We start from the raw sequence: 17,418 nt of genomic DNA, 5'->3' as shown, positions 1-17,418 counted from the left end.
ACTTGTTCCCACTTTGGTTCAGGCCATGGGAGAAAGAGGTGGACAAGAGCAGTATGTCCCCTCCTTATAAAGAACTGAAGACATTATACCCTCAAACAACCTTCTCTCTTCCTTTCCTCCCCTTACTGCCCCCTAGCCCCAACTCACTATTCTTATTGCCCTAGAACTAAAGGGTCCCCATTTAGAATCTGCCTCCTGGGAAGAGTGAGGCCAGCTAGGGCAGGGGATGTCCTCCCATCATAGCTGAGGCTGCTATACAAGAAGGACCCTCCCTCCAGCTGAAGGGACATTATTTAATCAGCCCCTTTCAACCATGAGCTGGGAAGGAGTTTGGGGTCTAGTTCCAACCTAGCTCCAGGTCACCCATGGCCTAAAAGAGTCCAAAGGTCAGCTAGGAGATGTACAGACCAGAAGGTAGGGTCTCTCTGGAGCAGTTCTAGCTTCTTGACCTGGAAATCATGTGCCATTATAATTGGCTTCCTGAATCTACTTCGGTCTGGGGTCTCAGGGGTAGGCTGGAGCACATAGGATTTTGAGAATGGAAGAACATGACCTCCCACCTCTGCCAGTTGGAGCCCACTCTCTTCAGGCCACCTTAAATCTGACAACTAAAGTTTAGAAAACAGAGGGAGTTCAGAAAGAGAGAAGGCAAACAAGGAGAAACAGAAAAGATGAGAAGGGCCAGGTTGGTGACAAATTCAGAAAATAGGTCAGGGAAGGGGAAAGGGACAGGAAAGAAGAGGTGAGCACTGCCCACGTACGTACACAGAGCATTGGTGAGCCTCTGGGGCTGGTGGTAGTGGACCATGGCCACACACAATGTGTTCAATGCCACAACACAGAGGACAATCCAGTAGAAGGTCTGGGCTTTCACCATGCGGCGGATGAAGAAGCGAAACATCTTCTCTTTCCTCCGGAAATAGGAAGAGCTGTCGTTCTTCCCACTCTTTAGACTAGCTCGAGCAAATGGAGAACCTGGACACAAGGAACCCAAGGGACAATCAGCACGCATCCCAAGTCAGTCATTACCTCTCTGTGCTCCCCTACATTATTCTAGTCCCTCTTTTTTTTTTCTTTTTGGGTGGGGCAATGGGGGTTAAGTGACTTGCCCAGGGTCACACAGCTAGTAAGTGTCAAGGGTCTGAGGCCGGATTTGAACTCAGGTACTTCTGAATCCAGGGCCGGTGCTTATCCACTGCACCACCTAGCTGCCCCCCCTTTTTTTTAAAATAGGTTTTGTTCTAAGATCTCTTCTATTCCTGACAGTTCTGCCTTCCAGGTGTGAAACTGGATGTTCTAAGGTCTCTTCCAACTCTGACAGGCTATATTCAAAGGTCTCATCCAGTTCTCATGAGCTATGTTCTAAAGTCTCTTCTCTCTCTGACAGGGTATGTTCTAAAAGATCTTTCAGCTCTGACTCTTCATGACCCCATTTGGGGTTTTCTTGGCAGAGATCCTAGAATGGTTGCCATTTCCTTCTCCAGCTCATTTTACAGGTGAGGAAACTGAGGCAGACAGGGTGAAGTGACATGTCCACTGCTAGTAAGTGTCTGAGGCCAGATTTGAACTCAAGAAGATGAGTCTTCTTGACTCTAGGCCTGGTACTTTATTGAAAAAGACCCTGACAGCCGGAAAGATTGAAGACAAAAAGGAAAAGGGAACATCAAAGGATGGGATAGATAGAGTGTCATGAAAACAATGAACACAAACTTGGACAGACATTGAGAGATAGTGGAGGATAGTAGAGCCTGGCGTGCTCTGGTCTACGGGGCAAAAAAGAGTAGGACACAACTGAATGACTTAATAACAATAACCACCACCAACTCTGATGGGTCTCTTGTATCTGTGACACTCTGTAGTCTAAGATTTCTTGCAGCTATTACACTATGTTATAAGGTTACTTCTAGCTTCAAAAGACTATGATCTGGGGGCAGCTAGATGGTGCAGCCCTGGATTCAGGAGGACCTGAGTTCAAGTCCAGCCTCAGACACTTGACACTTACTAGCTCTGTGACCCTGGGCAAGTCACTTAACCCTTATTGCCCTGGAAAAAAACCCGCTATGTTCTAAGGTCCCTTCCAGCTCTTATGGGTTATATTCTATGGTCCCATTCAGTCCTGATGGGTTATGTTCTAAAGTCTCTTGAAGCTGTGACACTATGTTCTAGGACCTCTCACAACTGTGACAGGCTGTGTTCCAAGGTCCTTTCCAGCTCTGGTCTTCTGTGTTCTAAGGTCCCTTCAATTCTCACATTCCTCTACAAATGCACGTTTCAATTCACACAGACACATATAGTTGCCCATATACATTCATCCAAACCCACATGCATTTCAATACCTCGAGACTCAAGGGCTATATCTGAGGTTCAAGCTGTCCCTTCATCTTCAACTTTCTATTCCTACAGTGCTCTACTCTAGTCTCTTCATCCTCACTCTTCCCCTGGGCTGGTATAACAACTTCATACCTGGTCAGCTACCTCTCCCCTCTCCCTGTGAAGTCCACACTGCCAGAATAATTTTCGTGAAGCCCAGCTCACATCATTCTTCCATTCCAGCATGCAATATGGTACTACTGCCTACAGGACAATGTCCAAACTTCTTGGTCTGGCCTTCAAAGCTCACCAACTTTCACCAATTTTCTATACTCTCCTTAAACCAGCTAAGTACAGCCTGGTGCCTGTGCACAATTTACTTCTTCCTGTCTTGCTTCCATGTCTTTTCCTGAGCTGGTGCTCCACTTGAATGCCTTCCTTTCCCTCCCCTCAGCACCTTAGATTGCACCAGAAAAGTGAGAGTTCTGTGGCTCGTCAGAAATTCCCAGGCTAAGTTGCAGAAGAGCTTCAAGCTTAGTGTTTAATGAGCAAACTTATGCACCATATGCAAATTTAGTGCCGAGAGGAAGTTGGGGGTGGGGAGGAATTGGAGCAAGCCAGTCAGAAGAAGACGGAAAATTACTCCATTCCAATCAGACAGACAATTAGAGCCTTTCACACGCAGTAGCAGCACCACACTGTTTTTTCTCTTTATGCCTGGCCATCAGGAAAAAGAAACAGAAACTGAGAACAGGGAACTTGGAAAAGCAACTGGAATGCCTTCCTTCAGAAGGCTAGAAACAGGCAGTGGATGGGCCAGTAAAGAGAATTTAAGCCTGTGATAAAACAAAATCTACCTGGCCTTTTGACACTAAGCTGCCTTGAACTCCTGAAGCACAGGCACTAGAAGCAGAGATCAGTATCCACTTTGGAAAAGCTCTCTACTACAAAAGTATCACGATCAGGGTGTTAAAGATCAGGGAGACCAACATGTGTCCTACAAAAGTCTGCAATGAAAACCAGGATTAGATGAAGGGGTGATTGGTAACAGTTAACTATTAATGGGAAAGGTACCTGTTTGACTTAGGTGTTTCTAACGATTTAAACCTTGCTTTCAATTATAATCTATTGAATCGTAATTATTTAATGCTTATGCACATGCTAAAAATGATGCTTAGCTGTTCTAACAAAGAGTTATGCTTTTATAGAAAAAGCATAAACTGAGTGACCACGTGCTCTAATCTTTGCCTTCCACCTAATGGAAAGCCAAATTGTTTGTAGAAGGAAGTAACCAAGGCAACCCTGCCCACCTATTAGCAATTTGTGATGAAATGACCTTTCCCTACTATTAGTGAAAACTATGTACATAATATTAATAACATGTAAAGTATTGGTGAGATTTTAAAATTGTATGATAGGAAGCATGGGTCAGACCTGGCGTTTGGACCTGGACAAGTTTGAAATGTGTATTGCCCCTGACACAGTATTATAGATTTAGAGTTGGTAGGCACCTTAGGGACCTCTAAAGGCCCACAACTTCATTTTACAGATGAGGGAATTGAGTCTCAGATATGTTAAGTGACTTGCCCAGGGTCACATTGCTAGTAAGTATCTGAGGCAGGCTTTGAACCCTGATCTTCCTGACTCCCAGTCTAGTCCCCTGTCCTCTACATAATTTTGTTTCTTGGTGTTTTAAGCCCTGATTTCTGATGCTACAGAAGTTTCCTCAAGCATGGTAGAATATACCACCTTTGAAAAGAGAAAAGCAAAGGAGTCAGTTCTGGGCACCAACAGGGGTGTCTTCCTGCTTGGCCTGTCCTCAGGGTTTCTGGTAGTCCTACGTCAAGGGCAGGCCTGGAGTCTCCTTAGAGCAGAAAGTAAAAGGCCAGTGTTTTCCCCATGGATAAAGCCTGGCTGGAAGCTGTGGCCCATACAGGATTGAAGCTACATTTAGAAACTTAGTCCCTTAGGGGATATTTCAACCTCTGTGATGAGCTCAGAAATTCTCTAGTCTCTTGCTGTTCTCAGAAATCCTCTGCTCTCTTCTTGCTGTTCAGTCCTTTTCCAGTCACGTCTGACTCTTTGTGACCCCATTTGGATTTTCTTGGCAAAGATACAGAAGTAGTTTTCCATTTCCTTCTCCAGTTCATTTTACAGATGAGAAAACAGAGGCAAATAGGATTAAGTGACTTGTCCAGGGTCACACAGCTACTAAGTGTCTGAGGTCAGATTTGAACTCAGGAATATGACTCTTCCTGACTCCAGGCCCAGGATTCTAGCCACTGTTCTACCTAACTGCTTACATGTTCTCGTTTTCTCTGTCTCTCTCTGTCTTTCTCTCTCTCTCTCTCTCTCTCTCTCTCTCTCTCTCCTCTTCTCTCTTTTTTCTCTCTTTCCCCCTCTTCCTCTCTCTTCTCTCCCCCTCTCTCCCTCCTCCTCCTCTTCCTCCTGATCCTCCTCCTCTTCTTCTTCTACCTCTCTCTCCCTCTTTTTCCTTTAAATTACCTAGTATTTATCTATGTACAGTGTAAACACCACCCCTTCCCCATTAGAATGTAAACTCCTTGAGGTCAGGGATGGTCGTGTTTTTGTGATGAATCTCCCAAAGCCTAGCACAGTGCCTTGGATATAGCAGAGATTTCATCTTCTGGAAATTTGGCATTCAGAGCCGGACATAATCAGAAACCACCCTCCCTTTCCAGCCTTCCCTCCCTATATTCTCAGTTCTGGTCAAACTGTCCCCTGAAATGCCATCACCCTTTAGCCTCTGCCCCTTTGTTCACCCTGCTCCCCATGCCCAAGATGCCCCCTTCTTCCCTGACCTTTCCTGTTGCATTCCAACCCATCCTTTAAAGCCTAACTCAAGTGAGTCCCCCACTGGCAGTGACCTCCCCCACAGCAATGACCTCACAGAATATTTTTGCCTCTCTCTTTACTCATCATATAATGTTATGCATGCTATTGATTCTTCTATTTATTGTCTCTTCCTACTAGACTATAGGGCTGTATGTCTTAACTAAACCTTATATTTTTCATAGCACCCTAGGATAGTGCTCTGTACACAAGTGGGTACTTAATACATGTTTGAAGAAGGAAGAAATGGCCTCTTAAGAAAAAGAGAAACTCTTAGGAAGGGGGTCTTGGGCACAGCTGATGATGCCATCAATCCCAAACACACATTTCTGCCTGCAAAGATTTTTACAGTTTATCTGAACTGCAGGACAGGTGACCAGGAAGAGATGAATAGTCCCTGAAAGCTGTCTGTGCGGACCAATTAAAGGGTCAGCCCTTAGGACACTTAGACTGAGCAGCTACCTGCTGACCATCCATCTCCCTAATGGAGGCCTGGGCTGCCCCACTGAGTGGGCAAACAGGATCCTTTTGGAAACTGTTTGAAACTCTTGCCCTAATGTGAGGAAAACCCCAATGGGCACCTTAGTTCAGGCTTTATAGAAACTACTCAGAGCCAGCCTGAACCCTGCAGGGCCTGGCTACAGGCCCCAGATGTCTCCACCATACCACAGGCAAGGCAGATGCTGGACTCACCAACAGAACAAAGGTCCGGGAAGCGATCGTCCCCCTCTTCTGCATGGATCAGGTCGTTTTTACTCTTCTTGGTGGCTGCTCTCTTCAGCACTGCTTTAAACAAAGTAGAGATAACGGAGAGAAACAGGCCCAGTGAGCAACGCAGCAGGGGAACATTCCAAGACCCCCAGTCTCCATCATCAAGTCAGTCAACAAGCATTTATTAACTGTCTACTATGTGCTGGTCGACTTTCCTACTGGGCCCCCTGCTCCTCTCTCCTTTCCTTAGGCTGGGTTACAACTGTAGCCACAAAGGCCAAGACACAGGGCTGAAACTTGTACCCAGGGTTCAACCTCCAGCTTCTTTTCCTAGCACCTTGTGTGCTCTCCTTTCACATTAGTGTGAGTACATCCCAGGCCAGAGGATTGCTGGCCTGGAGTATTGGACTTAGATTTCAAATCATGGTCCTTCCTCTATTAGCTGTATGCCTTTGGGTCACACACTTGGCCTCTCTAGGGCCCAGTTTTTCCATCTATAAAAGGAAGGAGTTGGATGATATGATGCCTAAGGTCCTTCCAGCTCTAGCATTCTTTGATGATGAGTCTCATGAGCAAGGGGGACAGGAAGAAGGCAGGGAGAAGGCAAAGAATGTCTCCTTGGTGGGGTAGGGGTGTGGGAGGTGGGAAGCAGAGACACATGTATGGCTATGGGCCCAGCCCCAGATGTGAGTACTATGATTGTGGGACCATTAGGGCAGAGAAGCACAAACAAGAAAGCCACCTACCATCCAAAGGGGATTTCTCATCCGCGTTCTTGTCCTCTTCTGCCAACATGACCTCCTCTGGAAGGAGAGACAGCAACACTTCACCTTGGAGCAAATCCCATGATCCCCATTCGACAAGCCCATACCTGACCCTCCACCATCCCACCAAAGCCCAAGATGGTGGTTCCTGACCTGGTGCCAGATGGCAAGCATCTTACCAGCCTTGAAGATCCACTCCAAGTAACCATTAAGCTCCCGCTCAATCTGCTGCTGCCTGCGGAGCTTCAGAAAGGCCCTGCGGTTTTCTACCCTCTCTCTCTCTTTGGCAAATTCCCTGGGGGTTAGATCAAGGGAAGGGCAGTGGTTAAATCAAGCTGGCTGGGTCTTAAAAACTGCATAGCCAACCCCTCCCACCCCCCCCAAGGCTAATAATCATCATAGAGAAGCACTGACATGCCTAGACCATGTTCAGATTTACAATGTGTGGATTGCCTTGTGACAAACCTATAAGGGAGGTAGAGCAAGTATGATCATTTTACAGATGGGAAGCAAAGGGACTGATATATATCACATAGTCAGGTAGTTATCAGATCAGAGCAGGGTTCTGAACTCCTTTCTGTTGGCTCCAGATTCTGACCATTATAGGAGGCTCTGTCTCAAAGTCTATGAATCAAATCTCCCTATCTCAACTGGGACCCACCTGGAGGCAGAATTTCCCATGCTTCCTTCACCCTTCTCTCTTCCCAAAGTTTAGGAGAAGGGATAGGCAGAGAATAGCCTCAACCCATCCTCAAGGATTTAGTTCCCCAAGTGACAAGGAAATGTTCTACCTAGGAGAGTCCCATGGGGTAAAAATTACCCTAAGGTTCTCAGAGGACCAATAATGAAATATACCTTCCCTATCATCCCAGAGAGGTGGGAGATTATGAAGGATGGAGTATTGAATACATAGGTCATAGGCAGAAAGTCATGGATCCAGAGCTATAAGGTACTTCAGAGGTCATCTGGTCCAACCCCTTCATCTTACAAATGAGGAAACTGAGGCTCAGGGAGGCTAAATGATTTGCCCAAGGTCACAAAGCTACTAAGCATTACAGGCAGGATTTGAATCCAAAGCCAATGCTCTTTCCTCAATACCACTCGGTCTGTTGGCTGATTGATTGCCCTTCAGTTCTTTTGCTATCACTGAGCTAGATACTGGGTCCTAAGAGAGAATCAGGTATCAAGAGAGGAAGAAGGAAAGAGATGCATGAAATAAGAAAGATACATGAGATAAGGAAGGAGGTATGTGAATAAGAACGCCACAGGGAAATGTCATAAAGGCAAGACAGCCACAGAGCATGCAGATGATTGGGGTGCTCAGTGTTGTGGGAAAAGGAGCAGGAATGGGAAGATTTCAAAGGCTCCAGGGCAGACTTCCCTTTGAAGCGACTATACTCCCCACTTACACAAGAGGACCTTTGAGGCCCAGATAAATAGAATGCTTAAGGGACTCTAAGGGAAAGAACAGAGACTTCTCTCCACCTCCTACCATCATCACCTCAAAGGCCCTGGGTTTGGTGTCCAGCACTCTTACATGGTCCTGGGGAGAATAAAGGCTGCTTGATCTTCTGCCTTTGGGGTAGGAACGGGCTAAGATCCCCAGGTCATGTCCTGGCTGCTGAAGTCTACCTGGTTAGTCTCTCTGGGCAGGAGGAGCTGCCTCCCTACAGCCAGAACCAAAAAAGAAAGCTGCATATATGAAGCTATTCAGCCTTCTAAATCCCAAAGCAAAAGAGGGCTTATAATACATGTAGCATCCCTTGGAAGTTCCATAAAAAAGGAATGGGAGGTGGGAAGGAGATGTAACCCTTGGGAAAGAGGTGTCATAGACATAGACCTCTGACCTCAAAGCCAGACTGACTTTTTTTTTTTTTTTTGGCAGGGCAATGAAGGTTAAGTGACTTGCCCAGGGCCACACTGCTAGTAAGCATCAAGTGTCTAAGGCCGAATTTGAACTCAGGTCCTCCTGAATCCAGGGCTGATACTTTATCCACTGCACCATCTAGCTGCCTCCCAGACTGACTCTTGACCTTAGCCTTAGAGTAAAGAGACCATCCAGGTCTGAATGACTATTGCTGTCAGTCACAAACCAGCCCCCTACATCTTGACCATTGACTCATTAGTAAGCCCTGTCACACACTCACCTGACCCTGACACAATTCCTAAACACTAACCACAGAGCTACAAACCTGACCTTATACCTAACCCTAACCCTAGTCACCTGTTTATTCTTAAGCACAGTGAAAAATTGTAGCTATAGGTCTCTTTAAAGGCTGCCAGAGACCAAGGCCTCATCCAACAGATAAGGTAACTGAGGCAGAGAGAAGTTAAGGAATTTGTCCAGGGTCACATAGCCAGTGTCTAAGACAGGATTTGAACCCAGAACTTTCTGATTCCAAATCCAAATCTCTACTGACTACTCCACGCTGTCTCTCTTGGGTTCAGAAGTCAGAGGTCAACCGTGTTCTTCTGATCTATGTGGCCACAGTCCTCAGTCGTATACAACTGATTCGATTAGACCTTTAACTCACTATCTGGAGATCTTTCCCACCCACCACCCCCATCTTTTCTGGCATTTTCTACTTCTCCCCTGAGCCCCATATTTCCTAAGGGGGAAAGGAGAACTCAGTGAAGATACCACCCCTTTAGTCCCTTTAAACAAAATCTAGAGGTCCGTGTCATCTGATGTCTGCCCTTTCAACATCTTCCTCAAGGATATGAGCAATCACTCTGCAGTGGGGAGTAGGGGGGTAGTCTGGGAACTGCAGTCTATAGTTATCCTTTCCAGGTTACAATCCAGACTTCTTTCAGAATGCCCCAGAAATCTCTTCATCCTGGAAACTCTCTCCACCCCTGGAATTCAGACTTTGAAAGTACCCTCTGTCCCTGAGCCTCTCGCTCTGATTAGATGGCTCTGCCCAGAACCTTCAATGAAGGAAGGAGCGTAGGCCAGCCCTGTCTCCTTCTTCTTCAGGCTGCACTCTATACTTTCTATACCACCTCCTGAAAAAGGCCAAGGTTTCCCACTGCATCCGGAACTACTTCCAGTCATCCTGATCTCTATCTTGCCACTGGACCCAGATGGCTCCAGAGGAGAGAGTGAGGCCAATGACTTTGCATAGCCCTGCCTCACTTAAATCCAATTCATTGTAAATCATCACCTTTCTGATGTCATTGTCCTCTTTAAGAATGAAGAACGAGGGGCAGCTAGATGGCGCAGTGGATAGAGCACCGGCCCTGGAGTCAGGAGTACCTGAGTTCAAATCCGGCCTCAGACACTTAACACTTACTAGCTGTGTGACTCTGGGCAAGTCACTTAACCCCAATTGCCTCACTAAAAAAAAAAAAAAGAATGAAGAACAAGCAAAAATAAATGACCATCTTCCCAAACCCCTGACCATCATCTACTTCCCACTCCTCTACCTTTTCTGTTTCCTTTTATATGCTGTCTTCCCCAATTAGAATGTAAGCTCTTTGAAGGCAGGTATGGTTTTTGTATTTGTTTTCCCAGCACTTAGCATGGTGCCTGTCATATCAAAAGCACTCAATAAATGCTTGTGGACTGACTGACTATAGGGCTCGGCCCAGGAGCTGTTTGCCATGTTAAAATTATATTTGAAAACTCAGTTACCCACAGTCTGGGCTTAGACTCAGGAGTCAGACAAAGAAAAAGGAGAGCTTAGTGGTACTTCTGACTCCACAATGAGTGGGCCACCTCTACCTTGAGGGCCTCAGTTTCTCCATCTGTAAAATGTACTTAACAATAACTGTGCCCTTCCACTTTTGCCTGTAAGCCCCAAGGATTAATGAGAAAATGTCTGTGGGGCCTGGAAGTAAAGAATAAAGATGCTATATCAGTTCAAAGCCTGATCCTTCCCTGAGCTTTGAATCCCAGACATCAAAGCACCAGGCCTCCTGCAGGCATCAGGTACGAGGGCACCGTGCTGTGGGCCCTTTATGTCAGCCTCACACTGCAGGATGCCCAGGCTGCTCCTGCTCCTAAGATAATCATGTTTCATCAGCTTACAAGTGTGTCTGGCTGTGGTGGCCTTCTAGGGTCTGTATCTAATCTCTCCTCTGAAAGGAACTTCTAAGCATAGCTCAGAAACTTCTGCCCTGAGGATGGATCACAAAAATGGCCACTCTCCAGATGTACACAGCAACTGTGTATCCGTGGGCAGAGGCTGAGGTAAGGGCCCCTGGGAGAAGTTCCTAATATCTGGCTTCCTCAGTCTCTCTAGGACAAAGCTTCTTAAACTGTGAACTCATGTGGGGACATGTAACTGAATGTGGGGGTCACAAAAAATTTGGCCACCGTAAAAGGTTATATATACCTATTTTATATACCTATATATCCAGGTTCCTGTAAAAATTTCTTGGGTGAAAAGGGGTCACAGGTAGAATAAGTGTAAGAAGTTCTGCTCTAGAACCAGGAGAATATTATACACAGTATCAACAACATTGTGTGTTGATCAAGTGTGATAGACTTGACTCTTCTCAGCAATACAATGGTCCAAGATAGTTCCAAAGGACTCATGATGAAAATGCTCTCCAAATCCAGAAAAAAAGAACTGTGGAATCTAGATGTAAATTGAACCATACTATTTCTATTTTTTTCTTTTTTGAGGTTTTTCTCTGATTCTTCTTTCACAGCATGACTAATGCAGAAATATGTTTAATGTGATTATACATATATAACCTATATCAGATTGCTTACTGTCTTGAGGAGGGGGGAGGAAGGGGAGGGAGGGAGAACAATTTGAAACTAGAAATCTTATAAAAACAAGTGTTGCAAACTATCTCTACTTGTAACCAGAAAATAATAAAATACTTTTATGATTTAAAAAAGAAGAAGAAGAAGAAGTTCTGCTCTAGGAGACCTGGGGCAAATCCTAGCCCTGCTCCAAGACTCAGTTTTCCCTTCGGGGTAACAAAGGTTTAGACACTTAATCTCATGTACTTTTTGCCCTGATTCTGCAAACTCTGGCCCCTTCCTGGGAGAGAGCTGAGCCCTTGAGGGGGTGGAAGTGGGGCTTCGTGGTAAACAGGGGAACTGGTTATAAACCACTGGGGCGGTGGGAGACAATTAGACTTGGAGTTTAAAAACCTGGGTTTAAGGGGCAGCTAGGTGGCGCAGTGGATAAAGTACCAGCCCTAGATTCAGGAGGACCTGAGTTCAAATGCGGCCTCAGACACTTGACACTTACCAGTTGTGTGACCCTGAGCAAGTCGCTTAATCCTCATTGACCCACAAAAAAACAAAAACAAAAACAAAAACAAAAACAAAAAAACTTGGGTTTGAATCCTGGATCTCCCACTTAGACCTTAGGTAAATGACTTCCTCTCTCCAGCACTTCAGTTTTCTCATCTGTATAATGTGGGGCTTAAACAAGATCCTATCTATGATCAGATGAATTAACCTAGACCCAAGTGAATGCTCAGGGCTCATCCTCAAACCTCCCTGATTCAGGCTTCCCAAAGGAAGACAATCTTCCTAGGGATAGATTATAACCCCAGAAATGGCCCCCAAATCACTGCAGGGAATGGTCTGAAGAACTGGTAATTACTACAGTCAATATCTCCACCCTTCTGGGCTTTAAACACTAACTACTCCTGCAAGAGTATTTCTACTTGTCTGGCCAGCAAGGGTGGATGGCAGCCCAGGCACCATCAGTGCCGTCACAAAGTCTGAATGGTCAGCAAAGCTATGGGGGCAGTAAGAGCACACTCCATTCAGATAAAACTGGGCACTGTGTCTCCCTCCTGTCACTCTCAAAGCCCCCATTTACACAGCACACAGTGGAGACTTGGCAGTGCTCTGATCACACAGGCTATAAAAGCAGGCCATGTGCCCAATCTCTAAGGTCAAGCCTGGTTCTTGTCCACCCCTAGTGGAGAGGGACCCAGGCTGGGAGCTTGTAAATGGGTCCAGCTTCCGAGGGTGGGTTGGTGGGGAGCCAAAGAAAGAAGAGAGGATCTGATGGTCAGGCTAGTATTTTCCAGGTCAGCATCTAGAGAAGCTGGTCTGGTTTCATCATTCACTGTCCCCATTGCCCTCAACTCCATCGCTACCCCATCCATCTAGAGGAGAGGAGGGTCCAGGGTCAGAGAATTACAGATCTGAAAGATAGGGGAATAATGAGGGTGCATGTGAATCTAGAAAACAGGAAGGAATAGTTGGGGGCTCCATGGTTCTGAAGAACAGAGGGGAAGAGCAATGGAGCCAAGAACCTGTTTGAAGCCAAGGGAAAGGGAAGGAGGGGAAGGAAAGGGGGGAAAGGATAAGGGAGGGCAGAGGAGGGAGCTAAGAGTTCTTACTGCGTGGGTCTAGTCTCCACTGAGACTGTGAAATCACAGTTCCCGGTGCAAGGCATTAAATATTAATTCATTATTAAATATTAACGTATGACATGAGCCCTGCAGCGCCTGAATGAACAGCACAGAGGCCTCCAGGGATGCGAATCCAGGCCACTGTGGGGCCTGCAGTTGCCTCTTTTCAGGCCTCCTTCCAAGCTCAGCCTGGGGAGGAAGGAGTTAAGGAGGGGTCTGGGGAACCCCATCCTCCTTCAAGGCTGTCAGATTTAAAAGCTTTTAGATGTCTCAGGCACTTTGCAAATCATAGGGCTGGTGTTAGAACCTCAGGCACTAATGTGACATCTGTGTATCCTGCCTGATTCCAAGTTTCCCTTGAGCCCCCAACTTCCTGACCTTACATGGTCCCATCTTACCCAGAGAGTCTCTTGGGACATGAGGTAACAGTTTCCCATCTTACCCTGAAAGCACTCCCAGAACCAGGTTGAGCATGAAGAAAGATCCAATGATGATGAGAGGGATGAAATAAAGCCAGTTCCAGGTATTTCCTGCTGCATCATTAGTCTAGAAGTAACAGGAAAGGAATAAGAAATTGGAGATGGAGTAGCCTCTAGACACTCTTTCCCAAACTATGAAACACACACACACACACACACACACTCTCTCTCTCACTCTCTCTCTCTCACTCAGACGTCCTCACACACACTCTCCAGAGAAGGGGGTTCCTACCCTTTTTGGTGTCCTGGAGCCCTTTGACAGTCTGGTGAAGCCTATGGTGAAGCGCTTCTCAAAATAATGGTTTTAAATGCGCAAACTAAAATTATCAAACAATTATCAAAATTGTTTTAAAAGTTCACAGATCCCAAGTCAAGAACCCCTATTCTAGAAGTCCCCCTGTCCCTGGGCAGGACAGCTGGCTCACCCTGCTCCTGTGCCTCCTCTCCCCTGCTATACACCCTACCTGTACTTAGGATTGGACAGACAGGTCCAGTTCATGGAGGGCAGGGCAGGTGGTTTTCAGCATTTCTATACCTCAGCCATATAGTTCCTGCTCACCTCATTTTTATGCTTCCCCTTCTATTCCATCTCTTGCCCTAGATCTCTTTATCACCCAGGGGGACCAACTGCTTACCCCATTCCTGAGTCCCACACCAGAGTAAAGGATGATGAAAATAATCCTTGTCTACACCACAAATGACTGATTAGGGAGAGACCAACAGTATGTCTGAGTCCTAGCTACCACATGAAGGTAGGAGTAAGGACCTTGGACAGCTCCCAACTGTCCCAGCTTGGGCCCTGCCTGCCAACATCTTGTACACAGCAGCTATGTATGGCCCTAGGGCCCAGCACAAGACTCCCATTTCTCTTTGTCTCTTTTTCAGTCTAGACAATAGGACCCGAGATGGTCAGTGAAGGCCCTGAGAACATTAAAGGAAGGTGGGGACAGGGAAGCTACTTAATACAAAGGCAAAGAGCAGATAGCACCTACCTGGTCAGCCCAGTGGTTTGGTTGCTGTATGGGCCTTGTTGTTCACATGTTTCAGTTGTAACCCTATTTGGGGTTTTCTTGGCAAAGATACTGAAGTGGTTTAGCCATTTCCTTCTCTGGTTCATTTTACAGAAGAAGAACTGAGGCAAACAGGGTTAAGTGACTTGCCCAGCTAGTAAGTATCTGAGGTCAAATTTGAACTCAGGAAGATGAGTCTTCCTGACTTCAGGCCTGGCACTCTATCCCACTCTACCCATTTTCGATCTTGAGATCCAGATGTTTTCCATCCAAACTATGTCTTGTTGATTTCTTGTTCAAATCCCCAACCTTGACCTCTCTATGTATACTAGGACCCTGCTCCTGCTGGGCCATCTAGCTTGGTCTCACATAATGACCCTGGCCCCTAAACTGTCAAACTCAAAACAATCTCTTTTCCCTAATTAGGTCAGATGCCTCTTGATTCTGTCCTCAACTTCTCTCTCAGGAATCATAGTCACCACTTTGCCCTAGCCAAGCCTAGTCTGGCCTGGGCCTCTGATCCTGGCCCAGCTACCTGGCTTGTTTCACAGCTCAGAGCTGATCTCCCTGCTTCTCCTCCCCCTACACATACACAGACACATACTTCCTGGAGCCCTGTGGGGTTTGGGAACTGCAAGGCTTGAGCACCTAAGGCAGGAATGTGCTCAGAGCCTGCTTGTCAAGTTCTATGCTGGGGGTGGGGCCATCACAGACTTCACTGGCTATTTTTAGGGGCTGTCTTTTGTTAAAGTTTCTTTGTGGAAATTGGTTCCTTTGGTGGCTGCAGGGAGAGGACAGCCAAGATCCTCATTACAGCTTTTGTCCCCGGCTGTCTGTTCCCTCCGCCAGGCACGCGATGCCTTTTTCTTGCCAGATCCTGTCATTAGATCATTCCACATGAAAGGCACGATCTCTAAATTAGACCTGCCCAGCATCTGATTTGGGCTTAACATTTCATAGCTGTCTCTCCAGGGGATGTGACATCAAGGTCCTTAAAGTGGCTACCCTCACAACAACGATATAGAATTCAGAGCAAGGATCACCCTTTTCCTGGGACAGGTTCAAAATGTCACTAGCAGATGGGTAGATTTAAAGGGTCAATATATAACAATGCATGGCTCTGACCACACACTATTACTTACTGCTTGTGTTATGTGGAGCAAATCATCACCTCTGGGAGCCTCAGTTTCCTCCTCTAGCTATAAACCCTATGATTCTAAAATTGCACAAACCATTTGACCTATTATACTCCATACAGTTCACAATGCAACAGGTGTCCGGTGCAACAGGCTCCCATTGCAACAGGTATCGAATGCATTGGCACCTAATGCATCACAGTCTTTCAGGCAACATAACTCCCCAATTAGGCTGTTTGCTTGTGCAGCTGAGCTTAGCAAAACCCTTGAGGGTGTGAGGGCAGAGTCAGGTGGATGGTGTGAGGGATTGAGCAGTGCCCACTTGGGCTCTCCTCCAAGGCCTTCCCTTTTGCTATACCACCCACACAGCCCTGAAGCCCTGCCTTGACCGGCTAGGTTCATGAGGGTGAACACTGGGGAGCAGTCGGAATAGGTCAGACCTCTATGCCCAGATGTGAGACTTCTATGGTAAATGTACCTTCTTAAGATAAAAACCAGTAAATACATTATACCTCTTTTGTAAGGATACCCCATTCCCTCACCCCAACCTAGACAGTTTCTTGCCCAGAGGTATACTATATAGCTCCTCCATCCTCCCTCCCTCCCTCCTTTCCTCCTTCCCTTCCCTCCTTCCTTCCTTCCTTCTCAAGCCTTAACCTAGTATATCCCTGCAGTCTCTCAGAAAAAGGTCTAGGAATTGGTAGTTATTTTGTGAAAAGGAACTGGCAGATCTAGGAAGGCCCAGGATTTGCTCAAGATCACACAGGGGCATGGAGGAGCTGCTGGTGGCTTTGTAATTTTTCTCCCCCATAGAGCTAGAAGCCCCTAACTCTGCATTCATAAAGAGAATATAGGCACCTGGCCTCCCCTCCCTACTCCTCCTTCCCCCTCCCCCAACCATTAAGCTCTGCTCCTATAGCAGAAAAAACCTAGTCAGAGATGAGGAAGGATGGGGAGAGGGAGCTGAGAGGTGCAGAGGCTGCTAATGTTAGCATACTGGTCCCAGGAACACACAATTCAGCAACCATTTATTAATCACCTACTATATATAAGGCACCATGCTCAGCACTGGGCATATGAAGACAAAAATCAAATAATCCCTGCCATCAAGGAGTTTATAACCTTTTCTTTTAAATTTTGAAGCCTGGGTTCTCTCTCCCTTTCCCATCCAGGCTGGAAGTGCTAGGAGCTACTCATAGGCCTGATCCCACCACTAATAGGTACTGACCTTTGACCATTCCGTTCTGACCTAGGCAAGTTTCCCCTCCTTAGACAACCTGAGAACGGCTCACCGTTTCGATGCCAGACTTAGTTCAGATGCTAGTATAGCCCACTGCATCTCAGAACTCCCAAGTTTAAGAGAACCGCCAGCCTTAACCTCCACAGTAGCTGGGATTTTTGCCCCAACATACCTGGCTAGGTGTTTATATGCTACTGGACTAGGGCACTAGGGACCTGGTTCCTAGTTTCACCAACAGTTGAAGGGGTTTCTCCCTTTTTGCAGGTGACAGTGAGGAAGCAGTTTTCCCCAGGGAAGTAGATGTGAAACAATGGGCCACCATGCTGTCTTCTGGAAGTTTGTCACAACCTTACCTTCCTCCTTGGTGTAGCTTGGGCTATATGGCTCTAACAGGGTTCAGATTGATACCACAAGAATTTAACCAGAGCTCTGGGGAAGGGCAAGGTAGAAACCTGAATTTCTTTGCAAAGCCACACCCGTGTCCTTGTCACAGCCCAAAATAGTCAGGGTCCTCAAGCAGTATGGATTCTAATGCTTTCTTAGCCTAGTCCAGGTACTCTGGAAAGGGCCATAGTCCACTCT

At 46.5% G+C, this 17,418-nt stretch overlaps 1 protein-coding gene across 6 annotated transcripts in view; it reads right to left on the bottom strand.

Moving 5' to 3' along the window:
* LOC122740281 (voltage-dependent N-type calcium channel subunit alpha-1B-like) overlaps window positions 1-17,418 on the bottom strand; it is a 225,947-nt gene that overhangs the window by 178,529 nt on the left and 30,000 nt on the right. For 5 of the 6 annotated variants that reach the window (XM_043982276.1, XM_043982270.1, XM_043982274.1 and 2 more), the window contains exons 5-9: window positions 13,414-13,517; window positions 6,818-6,933; window positions 6,621-6,677; window positions 5,857-5,949; window positions 766-975 (exon numbers count right to left, since the gene is read on the bottom strand). In XM_043982276.1, coding sequence (XP_043838211.1) covers window positions 766-975; window positions 5,857-5,949; window positions 6,621-6,677; window positions 6,818-6,933; window positions 13,414-13,517 — 580 coding nt within the window. The remainder of the gene's footprint in view (window positions 1-765; window positions 976-5,856; window positions 5,950-6,620; window positions 6,678-6,817; window positions 6,934-13,413; window positions 13,518-17,418) is intronic. The other variant, XM_043982271.1, reaches the window with a different exon arrangement.

The sequence above is a fragment of the Dromiciops gliroides genome, chromosome 2, assembly GCF_019393635.1.
Source record: "Dromiciops gliroides isolate mDroGli1 chromosome 2, mDroGli1.pri, whole genome shotgun sequence".
NCBI classification, from domain to species: Eukaryota; Metazoa; Chordata; class Mammalia; order Microbiotheria; family Microbiotheriidae; genus Dromiciops; species Dromiciops gliroides.
Note: the sequence above shows the minus strand (reverse complement) of the source record. Positions and strands in the feature narration are given on the sequence as shown.